Source organism: Haplochromis burtoni, unplaced genomic scaffold, assembly GCF_018398535.1.
Source record: "Haplochromis burtoni strain Fernald_Lab_line unplaced genomic scaffold, NCSU_Asbu1 Contig_7, whole genome shotgun sequence".
Classification (NCBI taxonomy): Eukaryota; Metazoa; Chordata; class Actinopteri; order Cichliformes; family Cichlidae; genus Haplochromis; species Haplochromis burtoni.
Genome location: NW_024582368.1, coordinates 1,684,743 through 1,698,932, shown reverse-complemented (window position 1 = coordinate 1,698,932; position 14,190 = coordinate 1,684,743). Strand labels below are relative to the sequence as shown.

The 14,190-nt window shown below is 40.1% G+C and overlaps 2 protein-coding genes across 2 annotated transcripts; one reads left to right on the top strand and one right to left on the bottom strand.

The window, feature by feature from the left end:
• The first annotated feature begins 2,857 nt into the window (after positions 1 to 2,857).
• Positions 2,858 to 4,689, top strand: LOC102298259 (DNA damage-inducible transcript 4 protein). Its single transcript, XM_005914020.3, has 2 exons — positions 2,858 to 3,111; positions 3,352 to 4,689. The coding sequence occupies exons 1-2, from the start codon at positions 2,952 to 2,954 to the stop codon at positions 3,858 to 3,860; spliced, it is 669 nt and encodes a 222-aa protein (XP_005914082.1). The 5' UTR covers positions 2,858 to 2,951; the 3' UTR covers positions 3,861 to 4,689.
• Positions 4,690 to 7,160: 2,471 nt separating this feature from the next.
• dnajb12a (DnaJ heat shock protein family (Hsp40) member B12a) lies at positions 7,161 to 14,058 on the bottom strand. Its single transcript, XM_005914013.2, has 9 exons — positions 13,916 to 14,058; positions 13,393 to 13,570; positions 11,571 to 11,716; positions 11,314 to 11,484; positions 9,899 to 9,978; positions 9,667 to 9,776; positions 9,411 to 9,583; positions 8,521 to 8,663; positions 7,161 to 7,764 (listed from the first exon to the last, which is right to left on the bottom strand). The coding sequence occupies exons 1-8, from the start codon at positions 14,046 to 14,048 to the stop codon at positions 8,542 to 8,544; spliced, it is 1,113 nt and encodes a 370-aa protein (XP_005914075.1). The 5' UTR covers positions 14,049 to 14,058; the 3' UTR covers positions 7,161 to 7,764; positions 8,521 to 8,541.
• Positions 14,059 to 14,190: the final 132 nt, after the last annotated feature.

Genomic DNA, 14,190 nt, shown 5'->3' with positions numbered 1-14,190 from the left:
TGCATATTATGAGACTGGGATGACTACGTGACTGACTGTGAGTCAGTTTTTGATATGACTTGCAATAATGGACTTTTCAAATCTTGCTCAGCACAAATAGGAATCTTATTAGGCTATAATAATAGTAGTAGTAATAATAATAATAATAATCATAAAAAGACACGAACCGAAAACTGAAGAGTGAAAAATAAGTCAATGGACCACGTTTAAACAATGAACAACAAAAGTTAATAAACATATATATATATATATATATATATATATATATATATATGTACACACACACACACATATACTGTATATATACAAACTAACTCACAGCAACCGTTTCTTGGGGGCTCACACATTAGCAGCTGTAGTAATGATGACATCATCAACAAATGTCAAACAGGATTATTTCCTGCTTGTTGCAACACTTAGGCCATCTGGGCTTTCTGATATTGCAAATGTAAAATCATAGCAATTTATCATATGAGTGCTGTAAAGCTATTTTAGTTTTTAAGACCGTTAAACAAGGACCAGTCAGGTAAACTGAGTCAGATATCAACTTTTTTTGTGTTGCATTGTTAGAATTTCCTGAAATGTTCATTCATATAGTCAATTTGAGTGTATATTTTACATCTGATATACTTTTGGTTTTACATAGTTTTAATCAACTAAGCTTCAACTTCAGTGTAAAGCAAGTGGTAGTTTTCAAAATTATACTAGTACTTTTCTGTGTTTCTTTGGGTTTTTATTCCAACAAACCTAGTCAAAGAGAAGGTCAGTCCCCAGAATGGGATGTAAGTAACCTACAATCCCCATAAAAATAAGAGGCATGAATGGACACAGAGGCTTAAGACTTTAAGTTGGAGAGCAATTACCTGCTATTGTAAACAGGTCTGGAGGCATTTGCAGCAGTGGGGGATGGTAAAGCCTCCCTGTTAGAAATCATGAGCCAGAATTGTGCAAGATTTTTCTTAAACTTTGGGTCTCTGAGAATAGCACACTTTCTAGTCATTTATTAAAGCATTTAAGTGAACAACATGGTCATAAAGTTGTGACACCAATCTGTCACTAAAGCTTATTGACTGACTGAAAAAAAATTAACATTTAAAAAGGAAAAACTAGCATGTGTAAGCTGTGTAAAATGTAGATAAAAACAGAATGATTTTCAGATCTCATACACCCATATTTTATTCACAGAAGAGCACAGGGACATATCAGCTGCTTAAACTGAGAAAATGGCAGCAACAAATGTGAAAACAGGTGGGACAGGGCCATGTTTTAGGCTGTGTATCACCCCCTCCCCTTTTAACAGCACTCCATAAATGTCTAGGAACTGGGGAGAGAAACTTCTGGGAAAGGACTGTTCTTCCAATCTTGCCTGATATAAATTCCATGTGCTCAACAGTCCTGGATCTTCTTGTATTTTTGTTGTATTGAACTGAAGGCAGTTCAGCACCCGGACTCTTCTACTTCAAAGCCATGCTGTTGTAATAGATCTAGGATGTGTGGGTCCTGGAAAGGACATCAGCTGGATGGAGCAAATGTTGCTAAAACCTGATTTCTGGAAGTGTCTCTGAGCTGATGCAATGACTTCCATGACAGAATCATGTCTGTTTTGAATGCAATACTGCCCGAGTGCCCAAAGACTATATAGCATCCAATACTGATTGCACACAGAGATTCCTCCAGATTTTAAAAATCTTTTGATGATAATGTTTTTTTTATTTAGATGATTTTTAAAATCTTTACAATTTTACCTTCGGGAATATTGTTCTGAAATTGTTCCACAATTTGTAAATGCAGATGTTTTATTTACAGATTAGTGAACCTCTGCCCATCTTTACTTCAGACAAACTCTTTTAAATATCCAATCTATTGTTGACTTTTTGCCAATTAACTTAATTAGTTAAAAATATTTCACCACCTGTTTCTTTCACAACTTTTTTAAACAATTGTTGCTGCCATCAAATTCAGAATGAGATAACATTTTAATAAAATAGTAAATTATTAAAAGATTTCTATGTTTTATTGTGAATAATATATGGTTTTAAGAGTTTTGACTTTGATTGCATTCTGTTTTACACAGTGGTTTTTTGGTAATGGTAAGACTTTAAACCAACTTTAACTTTAAAACAAAATTATCATAAAAGAAAAAGAAGAATGAAACTATGAGGATGTGCAGAGGGGAAAATAAAACTCATTAAAATAATAAGATAGGCTATGATCACTACAACGCCCCCTTTAAAAAAATCTGTTTTTTGTGCCAGCAATGTCGACTGGGCTTACTTCATGCCTGAGAAACTGCCTGTTGAAGTTTAGTTTGAGTTGGCAGTTTGAGTTTAGGTTTGGCCCCTGCTGAAGAGACTTTTAGACGTTTATAAATTATTCCCAGGGGCGCTGTTTAAAACAAAAGCTGTAAAGTTAATGGTCAGCACTCTTTCTGACCATTTGACGGAAACGACAAACGAGGTCTACGTGCGAGACGTGTCCCCCATGTCATTCACAGGAATCGATCTTTCAACAGCTGTACAGTCATCGTCTTTTCCTCTGGGCTTTCGTCTGAAATTTCTGTTGGGCGGATCTTTCTTTATCGTTTAGTGGGATTTGTGTGGCAATCTTTACTTTACCTTTAAAATGACTAACAAATAGATGAGTAAAAAAATAAAGAGTAGATCAGGAACTTCTGCGCGTATGCAGGATGGGGGTCGGGCTGTTGCTGCAATACACCGGCAGAGGGGCTTTGCCTAATCATCAAAGGGATCAGCAGTGTTACCAGGCAAGGCAGAATGCTGAGGACGTGAGCTGAATCGTCATTGGTGGAAAAATACGATGGGCGGGGTGTTCTTTTCGTGGGTATTTAAGGCTTTGTTCCATTGTTGCAGAGGTCTTCCAGCTGGTCTGGTTCAAGGGACGGGGCCACCATCCGAGGATACAATAGCACTTTAATTTTTTTGTTTTTAAGGATGTCTTGCAATCAGTCTCTGTACGGTAGTTTTCCTCCATCTCCATCGGAGGACAGGGGCTCACAGCGGCTGTCCTGGAGCAGTTTGCTTCACAAGCTGACAGAGCTGAAGGGACACAATCAGAGGGTGACAGAAGATCAGTACTGCAGCAGTGAATCTGGTGAGTGTCATTTGATCGAACTAACACTGTTCAAGAATATATATGTATAATTTCTGTTTAAATGCATTTTGGAAAGAGAAACAGAGAACAAGAGAGAATGAAGTCTTAAAGTACCAAGAAAATATGCTTGTCAGTCTTTCTTCCACTTTGTTTAATGATTAGAAAACTTTAAAAAAAAGAAAGGTGAATCCCACACTGCTATATATTCCTTACTAACTTGTAGCTACTCCTTTGTTTCAGGATCTATGACAGATCTGTCAGAGTTAGACATCAGCTCCTTCTTCTATCCTCTGGAGGAGACCTTGGCTGCAGACGTTGTGACTGCCATTGCACATAGTCTCAGTGATGCATCGCACACCAGCTTGGATTGCTCCAAACTCATCCTCCCTGACTGCCTGCTACACAATATCAGCCAAGAGCTGCTCCACTTGGCCGCGATAGAGCCTTGTGGTCTCAGGGGAGCGCTCATCGACCTGTGCGTTGACATGGGGAAACAGGACTCCCCATGTACTGTGGATCAAATAGCAGTAGATCCATCCCTTGTCCCAACTTTCCATGTGACACTGGTGCTGAGGGTGGAGTCCAGTGGACTGTGGCCAAAAGTTCAGAAGCTCTTCAAAAGTAGCAAACCAGCACAGACATCCTCATCGTCTCCGAAGTACCACGACACCCTAAAGCTGAGCACGAGTTTCAGGGCTATCAAGAGGAAACTGTACAGTTCAGCCGCACTGCTGGTTGAGGAGTGCTGATCGCTGAGCACTCTTGTCTCTGATAAGCTGAACTCTAAAGAAACTGTAAAGAAGCTGCTAATTAATGCAAAATCTTAACAAAAGCACTCTCGAGACATAACAATGATGACCTGTCTGTGATGATGTATGACGGGGTTAATACTGAACTACCTTTGTCTCATAGCAGCTACTCATGTGGGTGCAGTGAAGATTAGTGTTTGCACATGGGTCAGTTTCATTCCTGTGAATGTGAAGCCACACCTATAAGGGAATGCCTTATGTATGTGACATTTAAATATACCAACGGACACTCGTTTTGTATTTTTTTTTTTAACATGAGAGAATAAATTATTTTTTTATTAACTTTTTGTGTGAGTTTTATCTGTCTGCGTCCCATATCCACACAAATTCATACATGCTATGTACTGCAGTGCTGAGACAAAACAGTAAAGCAGCAGTATGTTGTATTTTATTTCTCTTGCACCAACCATTCAGTTATGTTACTGCTGTAAACAGATACTTCCAGCAGTTTTCTTAGAGTAGTCAGTACTTAATGACTTGACATCAGGGGTGTTAAACATGAGGCCCGGAGTCCAGAACTGCCCACCAAAGACTCTACTCTGCCCTTTGGATGGCATGGGAAATGTGAAGGAAGATATCAATTTTAGACTCTACCTCCCCCTTGGCCATTATACACCAAAATAATTAAGTACATAAATCACAGAAAGTGGGTTTAGTTTTTTTAAAAAAAAGACAAAAAAAGGAGAAGTATTCTGTCAGTTTTTTAATTTGTAGTCACAGGACAGTCTGCACAATGAGCTAACAGAACTTTTTCTATAATTTTACACATTTATTTCTTGCAATTGAATTTTTTTTTATCATGTAGTAAAACTGAGCTATAATGTTGAAACGTCACTTGTTTCCTTATATTAAAATATCTTATGGCTTACATGTGTAGTTAAACTTTACACCGACAGAAAGAGGTGTTTCACTGGTTCGGCCCACTTAAGATCAAAGTGGGCTGTACGTGGCCCATAATGTAAAATTTGTTTGACATCCCTGCTCTATATGGAGTGGAGTAGTCAACAGGTGTAGTTAATGAAGTTAACCAACTTATCTTGAAGAAGAAACCTTAAAGATAACAGGGGAAACTGGCAGACACCAGTAAAAGTGAGATAGTACTGTCTGATAACGGTTATCATAGGAAAAGTGTGAATGTTCAACAGTAATATTCAAAAGTCTTGAGGAACGCATCGGTTTTAAAAATGTTGTTTCCAACAACTTTATACATTTTAAAAAGGTTTTAAGCATTAGTTCGCCAGGTTTACTAAAAATCTTTGACATCGTTCAAGCATAAGAAAGGCACTTAACAGAATGACAAACCTTTAGTTGAACCTACAAAAAAAAAAGTTACCATAGTTCGAAGGGCATAAAACTGTATTTTTGCAACAACAAGATGATTCCCAAAGAGCTATTAGCCAAATTCCTGGCGTAGCACAGCGTGGTGTGAAGTGTGGCCTTAAAAAAATTAAAAATCTGGAAAAGTAACAGGCCTGAAAAAGCTGCAGCAGATGAACAGCATCTGAAAGACCTGAGAGACCTTCAATTAGTTATTAATCAGTCAGCGACTTCATTTTTCAGCATGAAAATGATCCCAAACACATCGCCAATACAGAAAAAGCATACTATTCCACACAATGGAGCACTCCCATCAATCATTCATGGATTGGCCTCCCCAGATACTGGACTTCAACTTTGCTGAAGCAGTTTGGGATCATTTTGACAGAGAACATAATAAAAAAAGCAGTCAACAAACTGTGGAATACGCCAGGCACAAACACACGCACACACAGGTATGTACTGCCAACTTCCACATTTATTCAGTATTTGCGTTATGACAGCTGACTCAGTCTCACAGTCTGACAGCTCACGAGCCCAGCTGATCTCTCCCTGGCCGCTCCTCCTCGTCTCACTATAAACACAGCGGAGGGAGACCATCATCAGTCCATAAACAACATCAGCTGTTCTTACCGGCCTCGCAGCGCCGCCCTGTTGAGCCTTCCGCTCCACTCCTCCCCTGCAGCTGCGCCCGGGGCCACGCCTCCGCCACACAACAAAGAGCTTTGAACTACTTAAAGAAATGACAAGAAAGTTTGGTAAGAGCTCAGGCTGTGTTTAAGTTTAAAAGTGGCCACACCAAAAATTGACTTTGAAGCTTGTTAGAAATGTACAAACTGTTTTTGCTTATATATATATATATATATATAAATATATATAATATATATAAATCATGATTTCCATGTGTGTTTGCATCAGTTTCCCTGGAAAAATATGAAGAAATGAGAGGCTCATTACTTTTACGCAGCACTGTACATCATAATAAAACTCTCATTGGAACCAACTTATCTTGTGTGTGTCTGAACCTAAAGCCAACATTAGACAAGGTGTAAACCGGCGGTTCAAAGAGTGATGATTCACATGAAGTGAATGCGTCACGAAGCAGATGTGTCACCTTTTCCTACACATGTGAGAAGTTTGCTTTCAGGCCATCCAACTCCCAAAAAAGCTTTCCTAGGAATAGCAAACATGGAAAAAAAACAAAACCCACAGTTGTTTCCAAATGCTAGCCGAAGTGCAACTGAAACCTTAAAGTATAGTGAAGCAAGATGTCTAAAATAAAATTTAACACTGATTTTTTTTCCTTTTTTTTTTTTTAAAAAACAAAAACAAAACCACAAAACACAGAGGACACAAATCTCTACTTTCCCAGAGCGAAACTCGTCTGTTCACCCACCACAACCAGCTGAAGGCCGGTTGCTGACTCCCGAAGGCCTTTTACATCCAGCTTTTAAGTGTTTCTGTGGTATTTTTTCCAGATTTCCCACCAAAGTCACAAACATATGACACAAACAGCATGACTGATCAGTTGCAGTGATGGTCCTAGAATAACATTATGCCATCAGAGAAACAGCAAATACCAAAACGGGGGATATTGTGATGCTATAGGTCATCATTCTCACCCCCATATCTACTACATACACTGCAGCACACAGTTTAAGCAGTTTACAGAAAATCCAACGAGGACGTCAAAACTGTAAACGTGGAGAAATAACTGAAAATTAAAAATGTAAAGCTTTTGAACTGCGATTCCAGTTTTCTGTGAACGCTGCATTTAGGCACACTCAGAAACCCTCTTTTATACCCTGACTTACATAGTGTAAAGTTTGAATTTGGGACACAAAAACTGACTTACTATTGAAGCACATAAGCGAGTGTGTGTACGTGTATGTATGATGTAAAACAAAAGGCGTGCACCAGTCAATCATTGGACAATTTTAATTCAAAGAAACTTTTATACAATTTTAGCATGTTAATTTAATAAATATGGTTTACTTTCATTTGTGCAACAGTTTACAGTAATTATGATCCAACAGGCTACAAGCAAATCCACTTAACAATGTAAATGACTTCAATAACCCCTGCACTGTTAAAAGTAAAATGAATATTTACATTGGTAAAACTACAAAAATTACACGCTTTCCTTGTGAGTGGCTCAGACATCTGTCTATGAGAAGGCCATCGGGTTTCTCAAAATATTTAAGAAAAAGAAAACGATTGGGACAGAGGAAGCTAATCTTAGTAGCTTTGCGTACCGACAACAATGCTCTTACTTTTCAGCACGACTACCCGGCCGCCTCTCACCACTGTAAAGATTCTAGTAAGACGATGTCAGCAGTGAACTCAAAGCTTCTCACAGTTCTACAGGAAGTCAATCTACACCGAGGCGCAGAGAGGTTCCCTGATGAGGTCTGCTGCCCACTACACGTAAGGCATTTTTTGATTCTCTTGGTTTGCTGCAGAAATGTGGTCAAATTTGAGTGGGCTCCGACCGATTTCTTCTAATTAGATTCAAGTACTGACGAACCTGAGAAAGCCAAGAGAATAAATCAGTTATACAGCCATTCATATCACAGGATAATCACTTCAATGTTATATATATTTAAGTTTCTTAAAAATATCATTCATTATCACTATTACTCAGTAACATTCACCACGAGTGGAAAGGTTAAATTATACAGATAATTTTGCATGTTTTCACCAAACCAGCTACTGTTACTTTACACCTGGTCACTCTTTTTGAATTGTAGTTCCTACTTTAAAAGGTGGAAAGTTAATTTATAGGGATGTTTCCTTAGCTCAATATGGCTAAACAATCAGTCAAAGACAGATTTCTTTCATTTACTGCAGGAGCTTTTTTTTAACCATGCAGAAAAACTGTGACACATTGTTTAAATTGCACTTGTTTTCCTTATATTAAGACATCTTAGGGAATAAAGGGGTAGTTAAACTTCTTTACACTGACAGGAAGAAGAGTGTCACTCATCCGGCCCACTTAAAATCAAAGTGGGCTGTATGTGGCCTGCGATGTAAATTGAGTTTGACATCCCTGCTCTTGAATATCTGGTATCAGTCCCTGACACAGCTCGATTATCAAGCCACGCAAAAACAAGGTGTACTGACTGATTCTTGTAAGATATTAAAAATAAATTTAAAACAGCATTCTGAGTGGCTGGAGTAATGGGGGATGTGTCAGATAAAACATGCAAAAACTCTGAATTCTTTCCAGTCCATATACGGCATCCTGTAGCACTCATACTATATGCCACAGACAGCAACGTACCCATATGTGCAGAAGTGTTTTCTAGCCATCCAATATGACTTGAATCTCAGATAGTCTGGAACAGCTGGGAGTCCCCATCCTCTGTGCTCTCTGGTACAACTCAGAATCCCCGAAGTAACGAGCACGATACAGTAAGCCTTCCTCTGAAAGTACAAGAATAGAATTTGTCAGTACAATTCACATTAACTGGTTCAAAATCAGGCAGAACTTAAGTGTTAAACATAGAATAAAATATGGATTTAGGCTCCTGGTTTGAAGTGCGAAGCCAACTCCCAACAGCCAGCAGGGGGAGCTTTCCTCCAGGTCTGGTTCTGCTCTGTCATCCCAGTAAATACTTTTCTGACGACTTGATTACCTCAATTGCTAGGCTAAAATCTAACTGAATAAACCCTGAAGTTCATTTTGTAAACTATGATCCCATTCGGAGTTAAAAAAGATAATACAGGGTCGTATAGTGTCCTTGGTTTCACACGGGACGTACTCGGTTTCCAAACACCAAGGCAGCAATAACAGCTCAACCCAAGGCTGCAAAACAGGAATCCTCCGACCTCCAGGTGACGTCATGGTGGTTACATCTATTTTTTATACTGGTGTTAAATTGCTCAGTTGGACGTTGTTTTAAAGAACTTGGGATGTTAACCAAACAAGCTCAAGCACTACAAGGTGACATAAAATATTCAATGAAGAAAAGAAAATGAAATGTAAACAATAAGAGTTAATCTTTAAAGCCAAATTTGAAGAAAAAAAGAATAATTCCACCCTAAAAATGTGAAAATATTCCAGTTTTCTTCTTGTTTCGCATCAGATCTTGAATCAAATAATTACTTCAAATATTTAAACTCCGGCAATGTAAAACTCAATAATAATCATAGCTAATGCTGTAAACTCACTCTGCTGCTTCTCCTTCCAACAGTTGTTTCTTAGATTGGAGATGTAGTCTTCTTCTACACTTCTCTCCACAGTCTTCAGCATATTTCCAGAATATTCCTCAGTGAAACGTTCTCCCACATAAAAAGGCACCTTCAGGCTTGATGTATGCCTTTTGTGGATATGTCCTGCTGACCTGGTATAGAAACATGTATAACTGAGGGTGTGACAGATGTTCAGACACTTTTGCACAACCTCATTAACCAATGCACCACTTACGGGCGGTAGCTAAGGCTGTATGGAGGCTGGGTGACCATCATCTGACTGAGAGCTGAAACAATGATGAGGATTAAGATGGGCATCAGCTGGACAAACAGAGCCAGACCTCCCTGTGAAGAGAGGAAAAAACAAAAATGGACTGATTAGTTTTTAACCACAGATCAGACACTAAATCAGGTGGTATAAATATCAAGTGTATTTAAGGTCTTACAAGGTTTAAGCTTGTACTCACATCTCTCTGTTGTTCTCGTCTTTCTTGCCTATTATGGTGTGCAAAGTGCATTCTTCCATTTCTGTAAACATGTACGTTACCTGCAAAATTTGAACACATCATGATTATGAAACTGCGCCTCTTGGATATGTAAAATTCAGTCCAAAGCATACTCAAACTTTCTGCCTAATCACTTATGGCATTCTCGTGCTCAACCACAGAGAAGGATGTTCTGTTATTTTTAACAACTGGTCCAAGGAATCATGTTATTTGGTGAAACCGGTCTGGTGTTCATGACATCATCTCTCCTAATTATACTGCAACACAACTTGAGCAACAATTACAGAGAAAGTCAGAGAAAGCATCTCTTCAGCAATCAACTACCACATAACTAAACATTACAGAGGAGCCGACCACATTTATGGAGAAGTGATGAATCAGTAGCGGTAGCTTGTTGGCAGTGTGCGGGCAGTTACGGAAGCCCGCTACCTGCAGAAAGTGTCTGTTGACAGATGAGGGCAGTGTGAAAAATATGTGGTACAACCGGTCTGGGGGCTACTCTTGCTTGTGCTCTTCTTGGTCTGTAAGCAAGCTGAAGTAATAACACACAAAGAGCTGATGTGAATCCGAGTGTCCACTGGAGCTGCTGTTTGTGCATTTCGTGCTGTGCTTTGTGGCCTTTGATGGCTTTTTTGCAATTCCCATTCCTCATGAATGCTGCCGTCTCCCCCTTCCTTGTTACAGCCCACTCAACACAGCGTCATCGACATCAAGCACAGTGCAGTTGGGATTTTGGAGAACTAAACATGAACACGTTTGTCCTGGTTTTTAAAAAAAAAACAAAAAAAAACCCTCCCAGGAGGGTCTCTGAAAGCAAAAACCTCCCCAAACTCCAAACTCTTCATATGCTAAATGATAAAGCAGCAGTGCTATAAAGATGTACCCAGGTCCGTTTGTGCCGGTGTCAGCCTGCATTTTCTTGTTGTGGAGGATGAAAATGATGCATGGTCAACAAATGCGTAGATTCACACAATAAGCTGGTTTGCAGGTTCCTCCTTCACTGCCTCCATACAGACACTTTGGTGGTAAGGACAGACAATGGTGAAGGCGAAACGATCCTCGATGATTACCAAGAGTTTTTCAAACCTTTCAACTCAACTCATTTCTAACACATGTAAGCATCTAAAACCAGCTGAATATGCTGGCTTTCAGTCTGGAGTGATTATCTTTCTGCATTTAGAAAGGTAATCTGGGAAGCTGCTTTGTAAAACCGCCAGATATGAGGGAAGATTACATATTATGGTTATGTAATAACCACTAGCTGACTCTCGTGTTGTGCAGAATTTCTAAGATCCCTTGCTTGCTTTGATAAGAGTGTATCAAAACACGCCAAACATCTTTACTGGGATGTTATTATTCCTTTGAGCTCTACTTACTTGTTGGAAAGCCTCCACCAAAGAACATGTTAAAGAGGTCCTCGGGTGAGATATCTGCTTCAAACTCATGATGGTGTCTGTGTCTGCTCGGGTGCGTTCTCTCCTCGCCATACTGGTCGTACTGCCTTCGTTTCTCAGCGTTACTCAGAACAGCATATGCATTACCAATAGCTGCAAGACACACAGAAGATCACCACCGTTATGCACTTTCTGAATCTTTGTGTCCATGTCTTTCCCGTAAATAACTTTTAATTTACCTTTAAATGCTTCTGTGGCTCCTGGTGCGTGATTTTTATCTGGGTGAAATTTCAGAGCGAGCTTTCTGTAAGCCTTTTTAAGGTCCTCCTCAGAGGCAGTCTTTTCCACTCCTAGGATTTGATAGTAATCTTTACAGCTCTTAATCCTGCAGGAAAAAAATGATACAGCAGAGATTGTTAGCAGACTACACACGATAAATAAAATAAAACACTATAAACACAATATGTAGTTAGAGCTACAAAGATGTGACTCTGAGTCTTACACTATGTGGATTTTATGATGCTTATTTTTTTAATTTCCGCAAATAATAATAAAAAATATATATATATTTACAACATTCACATCCCCAGTTTGAGCTCTCTCTCTCTTCAGATCTAACTACTTTAACTTTACATGAACCATCATTTCTACCTGCTTTGCCATCTTTAGGGACCGATATTGACACCGGTGCAACTACTGACATTGCTTATGGGTCCGATACTTTTATCACTTCTCTTATTGATTCTAGATCAATTTTCTGTAGAGGGGGGAAACAGATTTGCACATCACTTGGGTGTGTAGAAGACGTCTGTTTGACGTCACTGTTTTGCAAAAAAACATGTCAGCATTGATAAAAGGAACTAATAAGTCTGGAGCAATGTGATATAGATGGATTAGATAATGTGGTCATCACATCCCAGTAGTAATGATATCTTGTCATCCTAAACCTAAACCTGTTGACCTATTGGTCAACTATATCTGCTGGACTGAGTGATGTGTGAAATACAGTCACTGCACACTTTATGAGGGCCACCTTGCTGAATGGGATGTCTTTTTGCCTTCAGAGGTGCTTTAATTCTTTTACGGCATGGGTATTGGAAAACATTCCTCATGATTTTGTTCCATATTTACATGACAATATCAAAGTTGCTGCAGATCTGCTGGCTGTACATCCATGATGTGACTCTCCCATTTCTCCGCATCCCAAAAGTGCTCTATCGGATAGAGAGCTGGCGATCATTTGAGTACAGTGAACTCACTGTGAGACTACTTTGAGATGATGTGAGCTTTGTGGTCTGAGGTCATAAAAGCATGGGCATGGTTAGCAACAACACTCAGGCAGGGTGTGGCATTTAAAGGATGCTCAATTGGTTCGAAGGAGGCCAGAGCATCCCCCACAATGAAGAGCCTGAACTGTTGATACAAGGCAGGTTAAATCCATGCAGTTTATGCCAAATTTTGACCCTAGCATCCAAATGCTGAGATTCATCACACCAAACAGCATTTTTACCAATTTTCTTCTGGCCAATTTTGGTGAGACTGTGTGAATCTTGGCCTCAGTTTGCTGTTCTTAGCTGACAGGAGTGACACCTCAATGGTGTCGGTTCGATGCGTTCTGCCTATAGAAATGCTCTTCAGCATACCTTGATTTTAATGAGAGGTTATTTGAGTTACTGCTGGAAGAAGTCTAGCCAATCTCAATCACACTCAAGCTCAGTGGATCGGCAGTTTCTGAAATACTGAGACCAGCCTGCCTGGCACCTAAAACCACTCCACATTCAAAGTCCCTTGAACCACACGTCTTCCCTATTCTCCTGCTCAGGTTGCACTTAAAGGGGTCGTCTTGGACATGTCTACATAACTAAATGCACTAGGTTGCTGCCATGTCATTGGCTGTTGAAATCCTTGCATTTGCCAGCAAGTGTACCTAATAAACTGGTCAGGTAGCGTATATTCACTATAATCACACTGACTTTTTGATAAACGTCAAGTGATATCGACGTCAGCCAGCTCTACCAGCATTTTCACTGCAACAAAGGGAGCACATAGACGCGAACTGACTTTTTAACGGCCTCCAGCTGCTCGGCTGTGTAGGACTTTCCCGAGTCCGCCGTCGCTTGTGCGGACACTTCGGGCTCCTCTCTGCCGCCGCGGTGTCTCATAGCGGGTCCTTCTCCGTTCACATGACTGCCGTTCTCCTCCGGAGGCTTTCCATTCTGCGCTAAAGACTCCAGTAAGTCTGTGAAAAGACAGAGGAGACATTATCGACGGTTGCCACCTGAGTTCACGTTTCCTATGTCGTTAATCCTACCACGGTTAGCTACTTGTTAGCATCCCAGCTGCTACGAAGACCACTCTATAAGGGATAAAACTGCGAATACCGACTAATCGTCCACTATGTTGAAGAAACCAAACGTATTAGACAAACGCGACTCCAGGCTGAAAAACTACAAATACCAGTGTCGGCTAGCAGCTGGTGTAACGTTAATGCTAGCGTTAGCTGCTTCGGATTCACAGCGACGGCCTAGCACCCATGATTTAAAACCCCCCAATCACTTCCCAAACAGGCATTTATTCGACGTACTTTTGGCTTGCTCTGTCGGAAACAGGCGTTGTGCCTTCTCCAGGAACTTTCTGGCTTTATCCGGCTGGTTGTTACTGACTGCATTTAGGGCTATTTTAATGCACCGCTCCGCTTCGTCCTTGTTTGAGTCCATCGCGACACAGCGGAAATGTTTACTTGCCCTGGGACGCAGGGGGATGTCGACAGCAAGCTTATCTGTCCGGTAAATAAGACGTCAGAGGAGTTTCTTTGAACCTCCAGCATGTGCTTCGTGAACACCCGGTAAAGTCTTTTGC

Bases quoted from the DNA above. Each gene is read 5' to 3' on its own strand.
- LOC102298259 (XM_005914020.3), top strand. From the start codon at position 2,952: ATGTCTTGCAATCAGTCTCTGTACGGTAGTTTTCCTCCATCTCCATCG. The intron at 3,112-3,351 runs GTGAGTGTCATT...CCTTTGTTTCAG, and splicing joins GTACTGCAGCAGTGAATCTG to GATCTATGACAGATCTGTCA.
- dnajb12a (XM_005914013.2), bottom strand. From the start codon at position 14,048: ATGGACTCAAACAAGGACGAAGCGGAGCGGTGCATTAAAATAGCCCTA. The intron at 11,485-11,570 runs GTAAATTAAAAG...TGTGTCTTGCAG, and splicing joins AGCCACAGAAGCATTTAAAG to CTATTGGTAATGCATATGCT. The intron at 9,979-11,313 runs GTAAGTAGAGCT...CAAATTTTGCAG, and splicing joins TGGTGGAGGCTTTCCAACAA to GTAACGTACATGTTTACAGA.